Source organism: Oncorhynchus mykiss, chromosome 19 (genome assembly GCF_013265735.2).
Source record: "Oncorhynchus mykiss isolate Arlee chromosome 19, USDA_OmykA_1.1, whole genome shotgun sequence".
In the NCBI taxonomy this organism is placed as follows: domain Eukaryota; kingdom Metazoa; phylum Chordata; class Actinopteri; order Salmoniformes; family Salmonidae; genus Oncorhynchus; species Oncorhynchus mykiss.
The window spans coordinates 62,588,754-62,603,700 of record NC_048583.1 but is presented as its reverse complement, the minus strand read 5'-3'; the positions used below and the strand labels follow the sequence as shown (position 1 = coordinate 62,603,700).

The 14,947-nt window shown below is 44.0% G+C and overlaps 1 protein-coding gene across 5 annotated transcripts in view; it reads right to left on the bottom strand.

The window, feature by feature from the left end:
- Positions 1–926: 926 nt before the first annotated feature.
- Positions 927–14,947, bottom strand: part of LOC110504279 (phosphofurin acidic cluster sorting protein 2) — a 102,699-nt gene continuing 88,678 nt past the window's right edge. For all 5 annotated transcript variants that reach the window (XM_036955337.1, XM_036955335.1, XM_036955338.1 and 2 more), the window contains 6 exons: positions 11,289–11,331; positions 10,993–11,035; positions 10,707–10,842; positions 10,296–10,516; positions 6,480–6,593; positions 927–2,923 (listed from right to left, as the gene is read on the bottom strand). In XM_036955337.1, the coding sequence (XP_036811232.1) occupies positions 2,805–2,923; positions 6,480–6,593; positions 10,296–10,516; positions 10,707–10,842; positions 10,993–11,035; positions 11,289–11,331 (676 nt within the window). In that variant the 3' untranslated portion in view covers positions 927–2,804. The remainder of the gene's footprint in view (positions 2,924–6,479; positions 6,594–10,295; positions 10,517–10,706; positions 10,843–10,992; positions 11,036–11,288; positions 11,332–14,947) is intronic.

Sequence of the window (14,947 nt, the reverse complement as noted above, 5' to 3'; positions counted from 1 at the left end):
CTATGTTTTTGGGAAAGGTAGACTTTCTCTGGCAGCCAAAAACGGGCAAATAAATACCCCCCATCTAAACGCGAATCGATTCTCAATTGCGATGCGGTTCTAGAAACATAAATCCCTCTACTTGCTGTACATTGTTTCAGCCGATTTTAACACAAGTTGCAGCAGCAGTATTTTTCAGTGACAACACATTTCTAGCAGGTTGGATATGGCCGTGTGGGCACACTAACCCGTTAAAGATGTGAATCAATTTAACCTTTGGTTTTTTTTAAATCATTATTTCTCACTGATATGAAAGATAAGGCCCGTATACTTACAAAACCGCACTGCAAGCGATGCCTATTTAAATATTCAGACCGAGCGTTGGGGTTCTTAACAAATGAGCAGAGCCATATATATTTATATATATGTGGAGTTGGGACAACTTTTAGAAGGTTGAATTATTGTTCTAAATTCTAGACATTCGGTGACATATCATTGTTTAAAAATTCTCCGTGTCACGTTAGAATCGGGAGATGACGCCACAACACTCTATGGCGGCCATGTTATGTAAAATGCAGAAACCTCAATGTCCCATCTCTCTAGATATATGACTCCGAGTGAGTTGAAGATTAAATGTAGGTCTAATATTCTGACAGAAGGTGTATGGAGTGTTGAAAGGAGTGTGGTCTTGGTTGTTGTGAGAAACAGGATAGGGTAGAAGGATGGATGGAAGGAGAGCGAAGGAGAGAGGGGGAGAAGGGGAGGGAGGAAGAGGGAAAGAGAGGGAGGGGAAGAGGGAAAGAGAGAGAGGGGGGAAGAGGGAGAGAGCGAAAGGGAGAGAGGGGGGAGAGGGAAGAGAGAGAGGGGGAAAAAGAGAGGGGGAGAGGGAAGAGAGAGAGGGGGAGAGCGAAAGAGCGAGAGAGGGGAGAGGGAAAGAGAAAGAGAGAGGACAGGATAGAGAGAGAGGGGACAGGATAGAGAGAGAGGGGACAGGATAGAGAGAGAAAGGGGACAGGGGACAGGAAACAGAGAGAGAGGACAGGATAGAGAGAGAGAGGACAGGATAGAGTGCAAGATATGCATCAACCATTTGTCATTGCCGGGTCAGTGCCATCTCAATGATGAGTTGCATTTACATTTAATTGATTGGATGTACAGGACGTATATAGTATATCGTAGCCTGGTACCTGTCTGTTTGTACCATCATTCCACTCCTTGCCACTCCTTGTGATTGCCAAACATATGACATGGAGTACAAGGTGTGGAATATTAACACAAAACAGGTCTGGATTTCAGGCTAATTCTATTGCACATTTCAGTCTTCATCCGATGAGTGCAGAGAGTCTCTGTGGCCGGCTACATCCGATGAGTGCAGAGGGTCTCAGTAGCCGGCTACATCCGATGAGTGCAGAGGGTCTCAGTAGCCGACTACATCTGATGAGTGCAGAGGGTCTCAGTAGCCGGCTACATCCGATGAGTGCAGAGAGTCTCAGTAGCCGGCTACATCCAATGAGTGCAGAGGGTCTCAGTAGCCGGCTACATCTGATGAGTGCAGAGGGTCTCAGTAGCCGGCTACATCTGATGAGTGCAGAGGGTCTCAGTAGCCGACTACATCTGATGAGTGCAGAGAGTCTCAGTAGCCGACTACATCTGATGAGTGCAGAGGGTCTCAGTAGCCGGCTACATCCGATGAGTGCAGAGAGTCTCAGTAGCCGGCTACATCTGATGAGTGCAGAGGGCTATAACAGGAGCCACTGTCATTAGGGGAGTATTCATTAGTGCACACTGTAGCAAAAAAGTTTCACAATGGAGAATGTTTTGTTATGAAAACAAAAGTTCCTGTTGGACAAATTAAGGTAGGTCCCTCTCCGTTCCGTTTGTTTCTATTTAGTTCCTAGTGAAGACACCCCAGGACTAGGGCTGTCTAGGCTTAATAAAGTCATTTCATTTGAGGATCCAGATCCATCCTTCTTCCAGCCTTACAAGATAAGTAATCTCTTCTGTGTTGTCATCCTCTACCACCCTCCATCCTCCCTTCTCCACCAGCCATTTCAGGGCCTTTGGTTACGAAGTCATCTTAACAAAGAGTTATCTAGCTAATTTGTGCCTGGCAAAGTGTTTGAAACGATCCATCTTCGCCACATTAAAAAAAAAGAGAGGGAGGGGGCCGAAAAGTTGAGCACTCGCTTTTTAGGAGTTAATGAGTTAATTTATCAAATTATTATTTCGTTAGGTTTCTGCTCGTTTTTTTAAAAAAAACATCAGCAGGTTTTTAAATTTTTTTTTTTTAAAGCTTGGTGAGAAAACAAAATGTCCCCTTGACAGCCTTGCCTCGGGAAGGTTTATAATATACATATAGAAGAAAACAAACACACAGAAACGTATTAACATAAAACACAAGGGAAAGCTGGAGCTTAAATTAAGACATTGGGTCCCACATCCGTTTGTGCTGTCTTGCCAACTCCTAAGGTCAATGTCAAGCAAATCGTTGACAAGACAACACAAACAGACCTGGGACCAGGCTATGATGTGCGGGTGGGGGGGCAGTGCAGACTGGGGGGCGGGGCAGTGCAGACTGGGGGGGCGGGGCAGTGCAAACTGGGGGGGCGGGGCAGTGCAAAGCCCGGAGCTGGGACGTTAAAGGCTATTGGCACATGAGAGCGGGGGCGTCGTCCTCAGTTCCAGATGAGTGTCTATGGTAACGGTCGCTACTGTGGCAACGGTCGCTACTGTGGCAACGGTCGCTACTGTGGACTGTGGCAACGGTCGCTACTGTGGCAACGGTCTCTATGGATACTAGTTCTAGTTGCTGCCTGCGGGGCCTGTTAGTAAGGCCCTTTAGTGTGTCCAAAGATCCCGATGGGGAAATGTTTGACGTGTGACGACCACTGTGCCGCCAACTGGAAAAACTTGACATCATTCCACTCCACGCCGTCAATCAGCACTGGAAGAAAAGAGAGAATAAGAAAATAAAATAAAAACTTTACTTGTTGAATTAGTAGTTCTTCATAATTCATGTAATACCAGGCTCACTAATACAAGGGGCCAAATGTGGCCCGTGAGCCACCAGTTGCAGACCCTTACTCTATAATGGGTGAAAAGAGGACACAACATGGAGGTAGGAGGGCAGCAAAATTACAGTAACTTTCCCCAAATTTCCTGCTTATTCGCTCCTGACATCCAACCAGGATTTTTGGAAAACCTGGGAAAGTGACCAGAATTTTGCAACTTTAGGAGGTAGGAAGGAGTCTTAGGAAGGAGTCTTAGTAGGAGGGAGTCTTAGGAGGTAGGAAGGAGTCTTAGGAAGGAGTCTTAGGAGGGAGAGATAGGAAGGAGTCTTAGGAAGGAGTCTTAGGAGGGAGAGATAGGAAGGAGTCTTAGGAAGGAGTCTTAGGAGGGAGAGGTAGGAAGGAGTCTTAGGAGGGAGAGGTAGGAAGGAGTCTTAGGAGGGAGAGGTAGGAAGGAGTCTTAGGAGGGAGTCTTAGGAGGGAGTCTTAGGAGGGAGTCTTAGGAGGGAGTCTTAGGAGGGAGTCTTAGGAGGGAGTCTTAGGATGTAGGAAGGAGTCTTAGGAGGGAGTCTTAGGAGGGAGTCTTAGGAGGGAGTCTTAGGATGTAGGAAGGAGTCTTAGGAAGGAGTCTTAGGATGTAGGAAGGAGTCTTAGGAAGGAGTCTTAGGAGGGAGACTTAGGAGGGAGTCTTAGGAGGGAGTCTTAGGAGGGAGTCTTAGGAGGGAGTCTTAGGAGGGAGTCTTAGGAAGGAGTCTTAGGAGGGAGTCTTAGGAGGGAGTCTTAGGAGGGAGTCTTAGGATGGAGTCTTAGGAGGGAGTCTTAGGAGGGAGTCTTAGGAAGGAGTCTTAGGATGTAGGAAGGAGTCTTAGGAAGGAGTCTTAGGAGGGAGTCTTAGGATGTAGGAAGGAGTCTTAGGATGGAGTCTTAGGATGTAGGAAGGAGTCTTAGGAAGGAGTCTTAGGATGTAGGAGGGAGTCTTAGGAAGGAGTCTTAGGATGTAGGAAGGAGTCTTAGGAAGGAGTCTTAGGAGGGAGTCTTAGGATGGAGTCTTAGGATGTAGGAAGGAGTCTTAGGATGGAGTCTTAGGATGAAGGAAGGAGTCTTAGGAAGGAGTCTTAGGATGTAGGAGGGAGTCTTAGGATGGAGTCTTAGGATGTAGGAAGGAGTCTTAGGAAGGAGTCTTAGGAGGGAGTCTTAGGATGTAGGAAGGAGTCTTAGGAAGGAGTCTTAGGATGGAGTCTTAGGATGTAGGAAGGAGTCTTAGGAAGGAGTCTTAGGATGTAGAGGTAGGAAGGAGTCTTAGGAGGGAGTCTTAGGATGTAGAGGTAGGAAGGAGTCTTAGGAGGGAGTCTTAGGAAGGAGTCTTAGGAAGGAGTCTTAGGAAGGAGTCTTAGGAGGGAGTCTTAGGAGGGAGAGGTAGGAAGGAGTCTTAGGAGGGAGTCTTAGGAGGGAGTCTTAGGAGGGAGAGGTAGGAAGGAGTCTTAGGAGGGAGTCTTAGGAGGGAGTCTTAGGAAGGAGTCTTAGGAAGGAGTCTTAGGATGTAGGAAGGAGTCTTAGGAAGGAGTTTTAGGAGGGAGTCTTAGGAAGGAGTCTTAGGAAGGAGTCTTAGGAGGGAGTCTTAGGAGGGAGTCTTAGGAGGGAGTCTTAGGAGGGAGTCTTAGGAAGGAGTCTTAGGAAGGAGTCTTAGGATGGAGTCTTAGAATGTAGGAAGGAGTCTTAGGATGTAGGGGGGAGTCTTAGGATGGAGTCTTAGGATGTAGGAAGGAGTCTTAGGAAGGAGTCTTAGGAGGGAGTCTTAGGATGGAGTCTTAGGATGTAGGAAGGAGTCTTAGGAAGGAGTCTTAGGATGCAGTCTTAGGAAGGAGTCTTAGGAAGGAGAGGTAGGAAGGAGTCTTAGGAGGGAGTCTTAGGAGGGAGTCTTAGGAAGGAGTCTTAGGAGGGAGTCTTAGGAGGGAGAGGTAGGAAGGAGTCTTAGGAGGGAGTCTTAGGAGGGAGTCTTAGGAGGGAGTCTTAGGAGGGAGTCTTAGGAGGGAGTCTTATAAAGGAGTCTTATTAGGGAGAGGTAGGAAGGAGTTTTAGGAGGGAGTCTTAGGAGGGAGTCTTAGGAAGGAGTCTTAGGAAGGAGTCTTAGGAAGGAGTCTTAGGATGTAGGAAGGAGTCTTAGGAAGGAGTTTTAGGAGGGAGTCTTAGGAAGGAGTCTTAGGAAGGAGTCTTAGGATGTAGGAAGGAGTCTTAGGAAGGAGTCTTAGGATGGAGTCTTAGGAGGGAGTCTTAGGAAGGAGTCTTAGGAAGGAGTCTTAGAATGTAGGAAGGAGTCTTAGGATGTAGGGGGGAGTCTTAGGATGTAGGGGGGAGTCTTAGGATGGAGTCTTAGGATGTAGGAAGGAGTCTTAAGAAGGAGTCTTAGGAGGGAGTCTTAGGATGTAGGAAGGAGTCTTAGGAAGGAGTCTTAGGATGTAGTCTTAGGAAGGAGTCTTAGGAGGGAGAGGTAGGAAGGAGTCTTAGGAGGGAGTCTTAGGAAGGAGTCTTAGGAAGGAGTCTTCGGATGGAGTCTTCGGATGGAGTCTTAGGATGTAGGAAGGAGTCTTAGGAAGGAGTCTTAGGATGGAGTCTTAGGAGGGAGAGGTAGGAAGGAGTCTTAGGAGGGAGTCTTAGGATGGAGTCTTAGGATGGAGTCTTAGGATGTAGGAAGGAGTCTTAGGAAGGAGTCTTAGGAAGGAGTCTTAGGAGGGAGTCTTAGGAGGGAGTCTTAGGAAGGAGTCTTAGGAGGGAGAGGTAGGAAGGAGTCTTAGGAGGGAGTCTTAGGATGGAGTCTTAGGATGGAGTCTTAGGATGTAGGAAGGAGTCTTAGGAAGGAGTCTTAGGAAGGAGTCTTAGGAAGGAGTCTTAGGATGTAGGAAGGAGTCTTAGGAAGGAGTCTTAGGAAGGAGTCTTAGGAGGGAGTCTTAGGAGGGAGTCTTAGGAGGGAGTCTTAGGATGTAGGAAGGAGTCTTAGGAAGGAGTCTTAGGAGGGAGTCTTAGGAGGGAGTCTTAGGAAGGAGTCTTAGGAAGGAGTCTTAGGATGTAGGAAGGAGTCTTAGGAAGGAGTCTTAGTATGGAGTCTTAGGATGTAGGAAGGAGTCTTAGGAAGGAGTCTTAGGAAGGAGTCTTAGGAGGGAGTCTTAGGAGGGAGTCTTAGGAGGGAGTCTTAGGAGGGATTCTTAGGATGGAGTCTTAGGATGTAGGAAGAAGTCTTAGGAAGGAGTCTTAGGATGGAGTCTTAGGATGGAGTCTTAGGATGGAGTCTTAGGAGGGAGTCTTAGGAAGGAGTCTTAGGAGGGAGTCTTAGGATGGAGTCTTAGGATGTAGGAAGGAGTCTTAGGAGGGAGTCTTAGGAGGGAGTCTTAGGAAGGAGTCTTAGGAAGGAGTCTTAGGAAGGAGTCTTAGGATGTAGGAAGGAGTCTTAGGAAGGAGTCTTAGGAGCTAGGAAGGAGTCTTAGGAGGGAGTCTTACCCCTCAGCATGGTCTGCTGGTGCTTCGCAGTGCAGATTAGTCGACTGATGCCATCGATCACCTGGCTCTTAGACTCCACATCCTTGTCTTTAGTCTTCTTTGGCAGGAACATGACTGGAAAGAGGGAACGGAAAGAGTCAGACGTAAAAGTTAATAACGGCAGATTCCGAACTTCAAATGCGAACGCTAATCATGACGATCAACTATCGGTCTTTATTTTGTTTTGAGCGAAAACTCAAGTTGTTGTTGCCGTTATTGTTGTTGTTGCAGTGTTTATTGTTGTTGTTGCAGTGTTTATTTTTGTTGTTGCAGTGTTTGTTGTTGTTGTTGTTGCAGTGTTTGTTGTTGCAGTGTTTATTGTTGTTGTTGCAGTGTTTATCGCTGTTGTTGCCGTGTTTATTGTTGTAGTTGCCGAGTTTGTTGTTGTTGCAGTGTTTATTGTTGTTGTTGCAGTGTTTATTGTTGTTGTTGTCGTGTTTATTGTTGTAGTTGCAGTGTTTATTGTTGTTGTTGCAGTGTTTGTTGTTGCAGTGTTTATTGTTGTTGTTGCAGTGTTTATTGTTGTTGTTGCTGTGTTTATTGTTGTTGTTGCAGCGTTTATTGTTGTTGTTGCAGTGTTTATTGTTGTTGTTGTTGTTGCAGTGTTTATTGTTGTTGTTGCAGTGTTTATTGTTGTTGCCGTGTTTATTGTTGTTGTTGCCGTGTCTATTGTTGCTGTTGCAGTGTTTGTTGTTGTAGTTGCAGTGTTTATTGTTGTTGTTGCAGTGTTTGTTGTTGTTGTTGCAGTGTTTATTGTTGTTGTTGCAGTGTTTATTGTTGTTGTTGCAGTGTTTATTGTTGTAGTTGCAGTGTTTATTGTTGTAGTTTCAGTGTTTATTGTTGTTGCAGTGTTTATTGTTGTTGTTGCAGTGTTTATTGTTGTTGTTGTCGTGTTTATTGTTGTTGCAGTGTTTGTTGTTGTTGTTGTTGTTGCCGGTTTTTGTTGTTGTTGTTGCAGTGTTTATTGTTGTTGTTGCAGTGTTTGTTGTTGCAGTGTTTATTGTTGTTGTTGCAGTGTTTATTGTTGTTGTTGTCGTGTTTATTGTTGTTGCAGTGTTTGTTGTTGTTGTTGTTGTTGCCGGTTTTTGTTGTTGTTGTTGCAGTGTTTATTGTTGTTGTTGCAGCGTTTGTTGTTGCAGTGTTTATTGTTGTTGTTGCAGTGTTTATTGTTGTTGTTGCAGTGTTTATTGTTGTAGTTGCTGTGTTTATTGTTGTTGTTGCAGCGTTTATTGTTGTTGTTGCAGTGTTTATTGTTGTTGTTGTTGTTGCAGTGTTTATTGTTGTTGTTGCAGTGTTTATTGTTGTTGCCGTGTTTATTGTTGTTGTTGCCGTGTCTATTGTTGCTGTTGCAGTGTTTGTTGTTGTAGTTGCAGTGTTTATTGTTGTTGTTGCAGTGTTTATTGTTGTTGTTGCAGTGTTTATTGTTGTTGTTGCAGTGTTTATTGTTGTTGTTGTTGTTGCAGTGTTTATTGTTGTTGTTGCAGTGTTTGTTGTTGCAGTGTTTATTGTTGCTGTTGCAGTGTTTATTGTTGTTGTTGCCGTGTTTATTGTTGTTGTTGCAGTGTTTATTGTTGTTGTTGCAGTGTTTATTGTTGTTGTTGCAGTGTTTGTTGTTGTTGTTGCAGTGTTTGTTGTTGTTGTTGCAGTTGCAGTGTTTATTGTTGTTGTTGCAGTGTTTATTGTTGTTGTTGCAGTGTTTATTGTTGTTGTTGCAGTGTTTATTGTTGTTGTTGCAGTGTTTATTGTTGCAGTTGCAGTGGTTTGTTTGACAAAAACCAAATAATCCCTTCCCGTTCCTTGTCCACATACTTCTTTAAAAAGGTAGGAAATATATTGAAAGGAAACTAAAAGTAGACATTTTAACTAACTCTTTAAAAAGGTAGTGTTACCTACAATACGTTCCAGTGGCGGTTGGTGACGTGGAAGATGAGGGAGGCCAATTCGTTTTTTTATTTTTTATATTCTTTTATAAGCATGGCCTTCTATTACAACGTCATTCATATTCCATTCACCCAGCTCAATGTAACATCCATAGGTTTAGGCTACTACATGATAGTTGAATTTCCCCTATACCCATCATGAGGTTGCTACAACCCTAGCCTATGGATGAAAGTTTACAACGTAGGTGTACAGGTCGAGAATCTTGCCTGATACAGGATGCAATCAGTTGCAAACAAGAGTTTCTATTGGACAAATTCAGTTTATCCCCCGTTTTGCTTTTAAACAGAATCGGTGCCTGATCAAGGCAATCCCACAGTTCACTTTTAATAGCAGCCACATCTCCTCTCACCTTCAGTGTACAACACAACAGCTTTCTGTGGCCAGGCCGCAAAAAAAACCCACATTTCCACGCCAAACCTTCATACCATAACCGCTAACCGCTACACACAGCCTACATCGTTGTCACCATAGCAACTAGCGCGTCATAGTCAACATAGCTATCTACACGAACTAACCAGTTAATAAACCCACAACAATCGTGCAGTACAGTGTACAGCAAGTAGCCAGCTCGCTAACATAGCATCTCTGTCTGTCGGATAGCCATAGCCAGCTAGCTAACATAGCATCTCTGTCTGTCGGATAGCCATAGCCAGCTAGCTAACATAGCATCTCTGTCTGTCGGATAGCCATAGCCAGCTAGCTAACATATGCATCTCTGTCTATCGGATAGCCATAGCCAGCTAGCTAACATAGCATCTCTGTCTGTTGGATAGCCATAGCCAGCTAGCTAACATAGCATCTCTGTCTGTCGGATAGCCATAGCCAGCTAGCTAACATAGCATCTCTGTCTGTCGGATAGCCATAGCCAGCTAGCTAACATAGCATCTCTGTCTGTCGGATAGCCATAGCCAGCTAGCTAACATAGCATCTCTGTCTGTCGGATAGCCATAGCCAGCTAGCTAACATAGCATCTCTGTCTGTCGGATAGCCATAGCCAGCTAGCTAACATATGCATCTCTGTCTGTCGGATAGCCATAGCCAGCTAGCTAACATAGCATCTCTGTCTGTCGGATAGCAATAGCCAGCTAGCTAACATAGCATCTCTGTCTGTTGGATAGCCATAGCCAGCTAGCTAACATAGCATCTCTGTCTGTCGGATAGCCATAGCCAGCTAGCTAACATATGCATCTCTGTCTGTCGGATAGCCATAGCCAGCTAGCTAACATAGCATCTCTGTCTGTCGGATAGCCATAGCCAGCTAGCTAACATATGCATCTCTGTCTGTCGGATAGCCATAGCCAGCTAGCTAACATAGCATCTGTCTGTCGGATAGCCATAGCCAGCTAGCTAACATAGCATCTCTGTCTGTTTGAACCGGGTGTTTGACTAGGTAAGTGGAGAAAAAAAATACAACGAAATATAGCGAGCTCTGTTTTGCCTCTTCAATTAAAAAAATGTACCTTTTTTAAATTATTTTTTTTACTGTGCAACTCGTCTTTCTCTTTTTGAGTCAACTACTCACCAGACTTTTGAGGCTACTCTAGACCTTCATTGCAAAACAGTGTGTTTTAATCAATTATTTGATGACGTGAATATATTTAGTATTGTTCTAAATTGTGTGTAACAGTGATAACGCCAAGTTAAACTGAAATGATAACTTAAAAACACAAAATATAAATATTCATTAACAAACTTATAGCTTATTAGACACATTTCCACTATAAAGGATAACTTTTTTAGTATTTCTCTATTTTTTTTTTTAATTCACTGAGGAGGACGGTCCTCCACTTCCTCCTCCGAGGAGCCTCCACTGGTACGATCAGTACAAGCCCTTACCTTTCTTGTTCTTCTCCTTCATGACGACAGTCATGGACATGGCGGGCTGTGGCTGAGCCCCGGCCTGGGGGAGCCTGCTGACCTGCAGCGAGCGGAACGTACACTTCAGAGTGTTCTTAGAGGAGGACGAGTCCCTTTTCTCCACGTCTCTTTTCCTGTCAGCCGGGGAGGGAGCCACCCAGTAGTCCACCTGTAGTCCCATCAGCTCCCCCTGGGGAGAACTACAACACCCAGCAGACATCACACCACAGATGGAGGAAGAGAATAAGGAACAAATTGATCGGTAGAAACAGACAATAAGATCATGTTAAATGTACAATATATGAAACCATCATTTGCCAATTTAGTAATTCATCTATTTTTTAAATATATTTTTACATTTTCTATTTAATTCTCTGGATGAACACGTACCCGTAGGAACTGAAGCTTGTGTTGACGGAGGGGGAGGAGGGAGGGGTGGGTGAGGCTTCCTTCAGGGCAGGGGACACCTGAGGAGGGGTGGAGGAGTGGAAAACCATCCCCATGGGGGATGCATCGTCAGAGTCACCTGATAATATAAAGTGGGATAATATTACAACACTCTGTATAGCACAGATTACGTGTACAACTACAGAATCACATAGAAACTCATTCTCACTGATCACAAGGTAGAACATGCAATAACATGTAGGTACATTGTCCACGACTAATGTCTCACCTGATGTTGCAGATGACGGCTCCACGATGCCAACTTTCACCATCTGGGGAAAGAGGTTTCAAGTTATTTTTGGTCAAATTCCAGGATAAAGAAAATGTATCTGTCTACGTTAAGAGAGAGATACCTACTCCGATAAACAGATCCATCTACACTAAGAAAGAGATACCTACTCCGATAAACAGATCCGTCTACACTAAGAGAAAGATACCTACTCCGATAAACAGATCTGTCTACACTAAGAGAGAGATACCTACTCCGATAAACAGATCCGTCTACACTAAGAGAAAGATACTTACTCCGATAAAGGGAATGAACTTCTGACACGAGTCCTCATCGGGGCTGTAGAGAGACCAGGGCAGAAGCCAAACATAGGGAAACAGGAAATAGAGTGAGCATGTGCAGAATAGAATAGATTCAGGATGGAAGGGTTTGTCCAGTATTGAGACTAGAGGCTTCAAGAATCCTATGATGGTTAGAATGATGACTCCTTGCTGTCCCCAGTCCACCTGACCGTGCTGCTGCTCCAGTTTCAACTTTTCTGCCTTATTATTATTCGACCATGCTGGTCATTTATGAACATTTGAACATCTTGGCCATGTTCTGTTATAATCTCCACCCGGCACAGCAAGAAGAGGACTGGCCACCCCACATAGCCTGGTTCCTCTCTAGGTTTCTTCCTAGGTTTTGGCCTTTCTAGTGAGTTTTTCCTAGCCACCGTGCTTCTACACCTGCATTGCTTGCTGTTTGGGGTTTTAGGCTGGGTTTCTGTACAGCACTTTGAGATATCAGCTGATGTACGAAGGGCTATATAAATACATTTGATTTGATTTGATTTAGAACTGTCATGTGCTCCGCTCAAATAGAATAGTTGGTTTCTAACCAGGCAGTCAGTTGCCCCCAGGGTTGGTAAAGCATATTTTCATTATTATTATTCTTATTATTATTATTTATAAATCATCTTGTTTATTAATGTTTGTTGCTTGTTTCTACAGATCCCAGGAGAAAGATAGATCAGCTTGAACACAAGACAGCCCCGAGTGTTTCTAAACCAATGAAAATCTTTGTGCGGTTTGAAGGAAATGTAGTTTCAGAGCATGGTTGGGGTCAATTGCATTTCAATTCAGTCAAGTCAGGAAGTTAGCAGAGGTTACAAATTCCAATTGTACTCATGGATTGATTGAATTGAAATGGAATTGACCCCAACCTTGTTTGCGAGTCTGGGGGGGTCATCATTTGAAAGAAGAGAGAGGGGACAACGTGTGTAAAGAAATGCTGGGTGAGTAGACGATCTAAAAACAACCCAGGGTTAACCACGCGATTCTCTTAGTTCCTTAAGAAATATATTATATACACAGTTTCGAGGGTCAACTTGCTAAAGTCATTTCAGAATTTATAAAAATATAAAACTTGGTGGTTAATGGCAACAAAATATAACCTTTATCATATTTTCATGGTCCTTTGAGACAGATTTAAGAAATTATATTTTTTAACTCTTCTATTTAACCTATAGTATGGTCTATACTAATACAACGGAACTGTATATACCTGTAGAGGTTCCTAGGGAACCCCAGGGAGGAGAGATTCTATTGGTTAATACCACTCTGACCAACCTTACTACACTAATGCCATGCTATTGGACAGAGCAAGTCACATGATAATTTGTCATCGCTAACTAGTACTACAGCTATGAGATCAACAGTCTCCTGAAGCAGGAACCATTTTAAAACGACGGATAAAAAAAAGACCAATCATTTTGTTTGATTTATACTTGTACACAAACAGGTTTTTGGTTTTGTAGTCTTTGAACGGCATGGCTTTAATTGGATTGAATCATTATCATTGTTGGGTGTGTAACTGATGTACACGTGTAGACAGACGGTTGTTGCTTCAAGTGTCTCCGAGCCTCGAGTTTCATCAAATCCTTTTTAAGGTCCAAAACAAATCCTGGAGAAACAAACAGTCTGACCCGTTACCATTGATGATCATATCGTCTTTGTAATAGAAAAAGTAGAAACTAGCTACCTACCAGTTTGTCAGGTTCTGCTTTGGAACCCACTACTTAAAATTTGATCCAATCATATGCCCCGGTTGCCCTCTAGTACCCAACAACCCAACACCTGATTGGTGGCAGAGAAGCAGGGAGCAAGACATGCATGCTGCATAGCCAATCACTTGGCCTGCACCAAGCCATCCCATCATTCCTGCTGAAGCCAATCAGACACCACCACACCAAAAGGACACAGGAAGGTTTCAGGAAAAGGAAAGTCACAGTCCAGCAGGTCACAGCACCAGCTAGTAGGGTCGGGGTCAATTCCCAGTCAATTCCCAGTCAAATCCCATTCAATTCCCAGTCAATTCCCAGTCAAATCCCAGTCAATTCCCATTCAATTCCCAGTCAAATCCCATTCAATTCCCAGTCAAATCCCATTCAATTCCCAGTCAATTCCCATTCAATTCCCAGTCAAATCCCATTCAATTCCCAGTCAAATCCTATTCAATTCCCAGTCAAATCCCATTCAATTCCCAGTCAAATCCCATTCAATTCCCAGTCAATTCCCATTCAATTCCCAGTCAAATCCCATTCAATTCCCAGTCAAATCCCATTCAAATCCCATTCAATTCCCAGTCAATTCCCAGTCAAATCCCATTCAATTCCCAGTCAAATCCCATTCAATTCCCAGTCAAATCCCATTCAATTCCCAGTCAAATCCCAGTCAAATCCCAGTCAGATCCCATTCAATTCCCAGTCAAATCCCATTCAATTCCCAGTCAACTCCCATTCAATTCCCAGTCAAATCTCATTCAATTCCCATTCAATTCACAGTCAATTCTCAGTCAATTCCCAGTCAATTCATGTAGTACACTAAAATGACAATTTCTTCAATGCTTTTCAACAAGGAAAGTTTTGAATTGGAATTGTGTTAACTTTCTGAATTGACTGGAATAGAAATGGAATTGACCCCAACCCTGCCAGCTAGGCTAGGGAATCCACCACCCACTTCTTCCCACCCCCTCATAGGGCTCTGGTCAAATGTAGCACACTATATAGGAAATAGGGTACCATTTGGGACGCACACCAGACGTATGGCCAATGTACATGCATTAATGTTCCATCAGACCATATTAGAACAAAGGACAATCAATCTAGCAGGAAGCTTGATTACATCACACACAGGGAGATAATGGAATGGTAGGAAACAGAAAGAAGGGAGGAAGAGAGGGAGTAGAGGAGAAAGAGAAGGAAGAGGGGAGGAGGAGGGGAGGAAGGGGGGAGAGGGGAGGAAGAGGGGGGGGAAGAGGGGTGGAGGAAGAGGAGGAGAAAAGGAAAAGGAGAGAGGAGGGGAGGAAGAGAAGGAAAATGAGAAAGAGGGGAGGAAGAGGAGGAGAAAAGGAAAAGGAGAGAGGAGGGGAGGAAGAGAAGGAAAATGAGAAAGAGGAGGGGAGGAAGAGGAGGGGAGGAAGAGAAGGAAAAGGAGAAAGAGGAGGACGAGGAGGAAGAGAAGGAAAAGGAGAAAGAGAAGGACGAGGAGGAAGAGAAGGAAGAGGAGACAGAGAAGGAAAATGAGAAAGAGGAGGGGAGGAAGAGAAGGAAGGGATCCAGAGAACAGCAGCTGTGACAACCCGACACTTTATCAGTAAACTTCTCATAAATTCATTTTTTTCATTTTATAGTTAATTTGTCAGGGACCATGCACAACAAATAATGTACCATATTTAGCTACATCACTTGTTAGTCATGTGTGGCTTAACTTGATAGACAATGAAGCATGCCACGTCAGGATCGTTGTCGGTTCGAATCCCGCAGGGGCCACCCATATGAAAATGCACACAGTACCAAATGTCGCTTTGTATAACAACGTTGGCTAAATGTCATATATTATTATGATCATTTCGAGAGTAATGCTTGTAAGGATTGTGTGTTTGTTAGCAGCTGGCTGTTAAAGTGTCAGGTTAC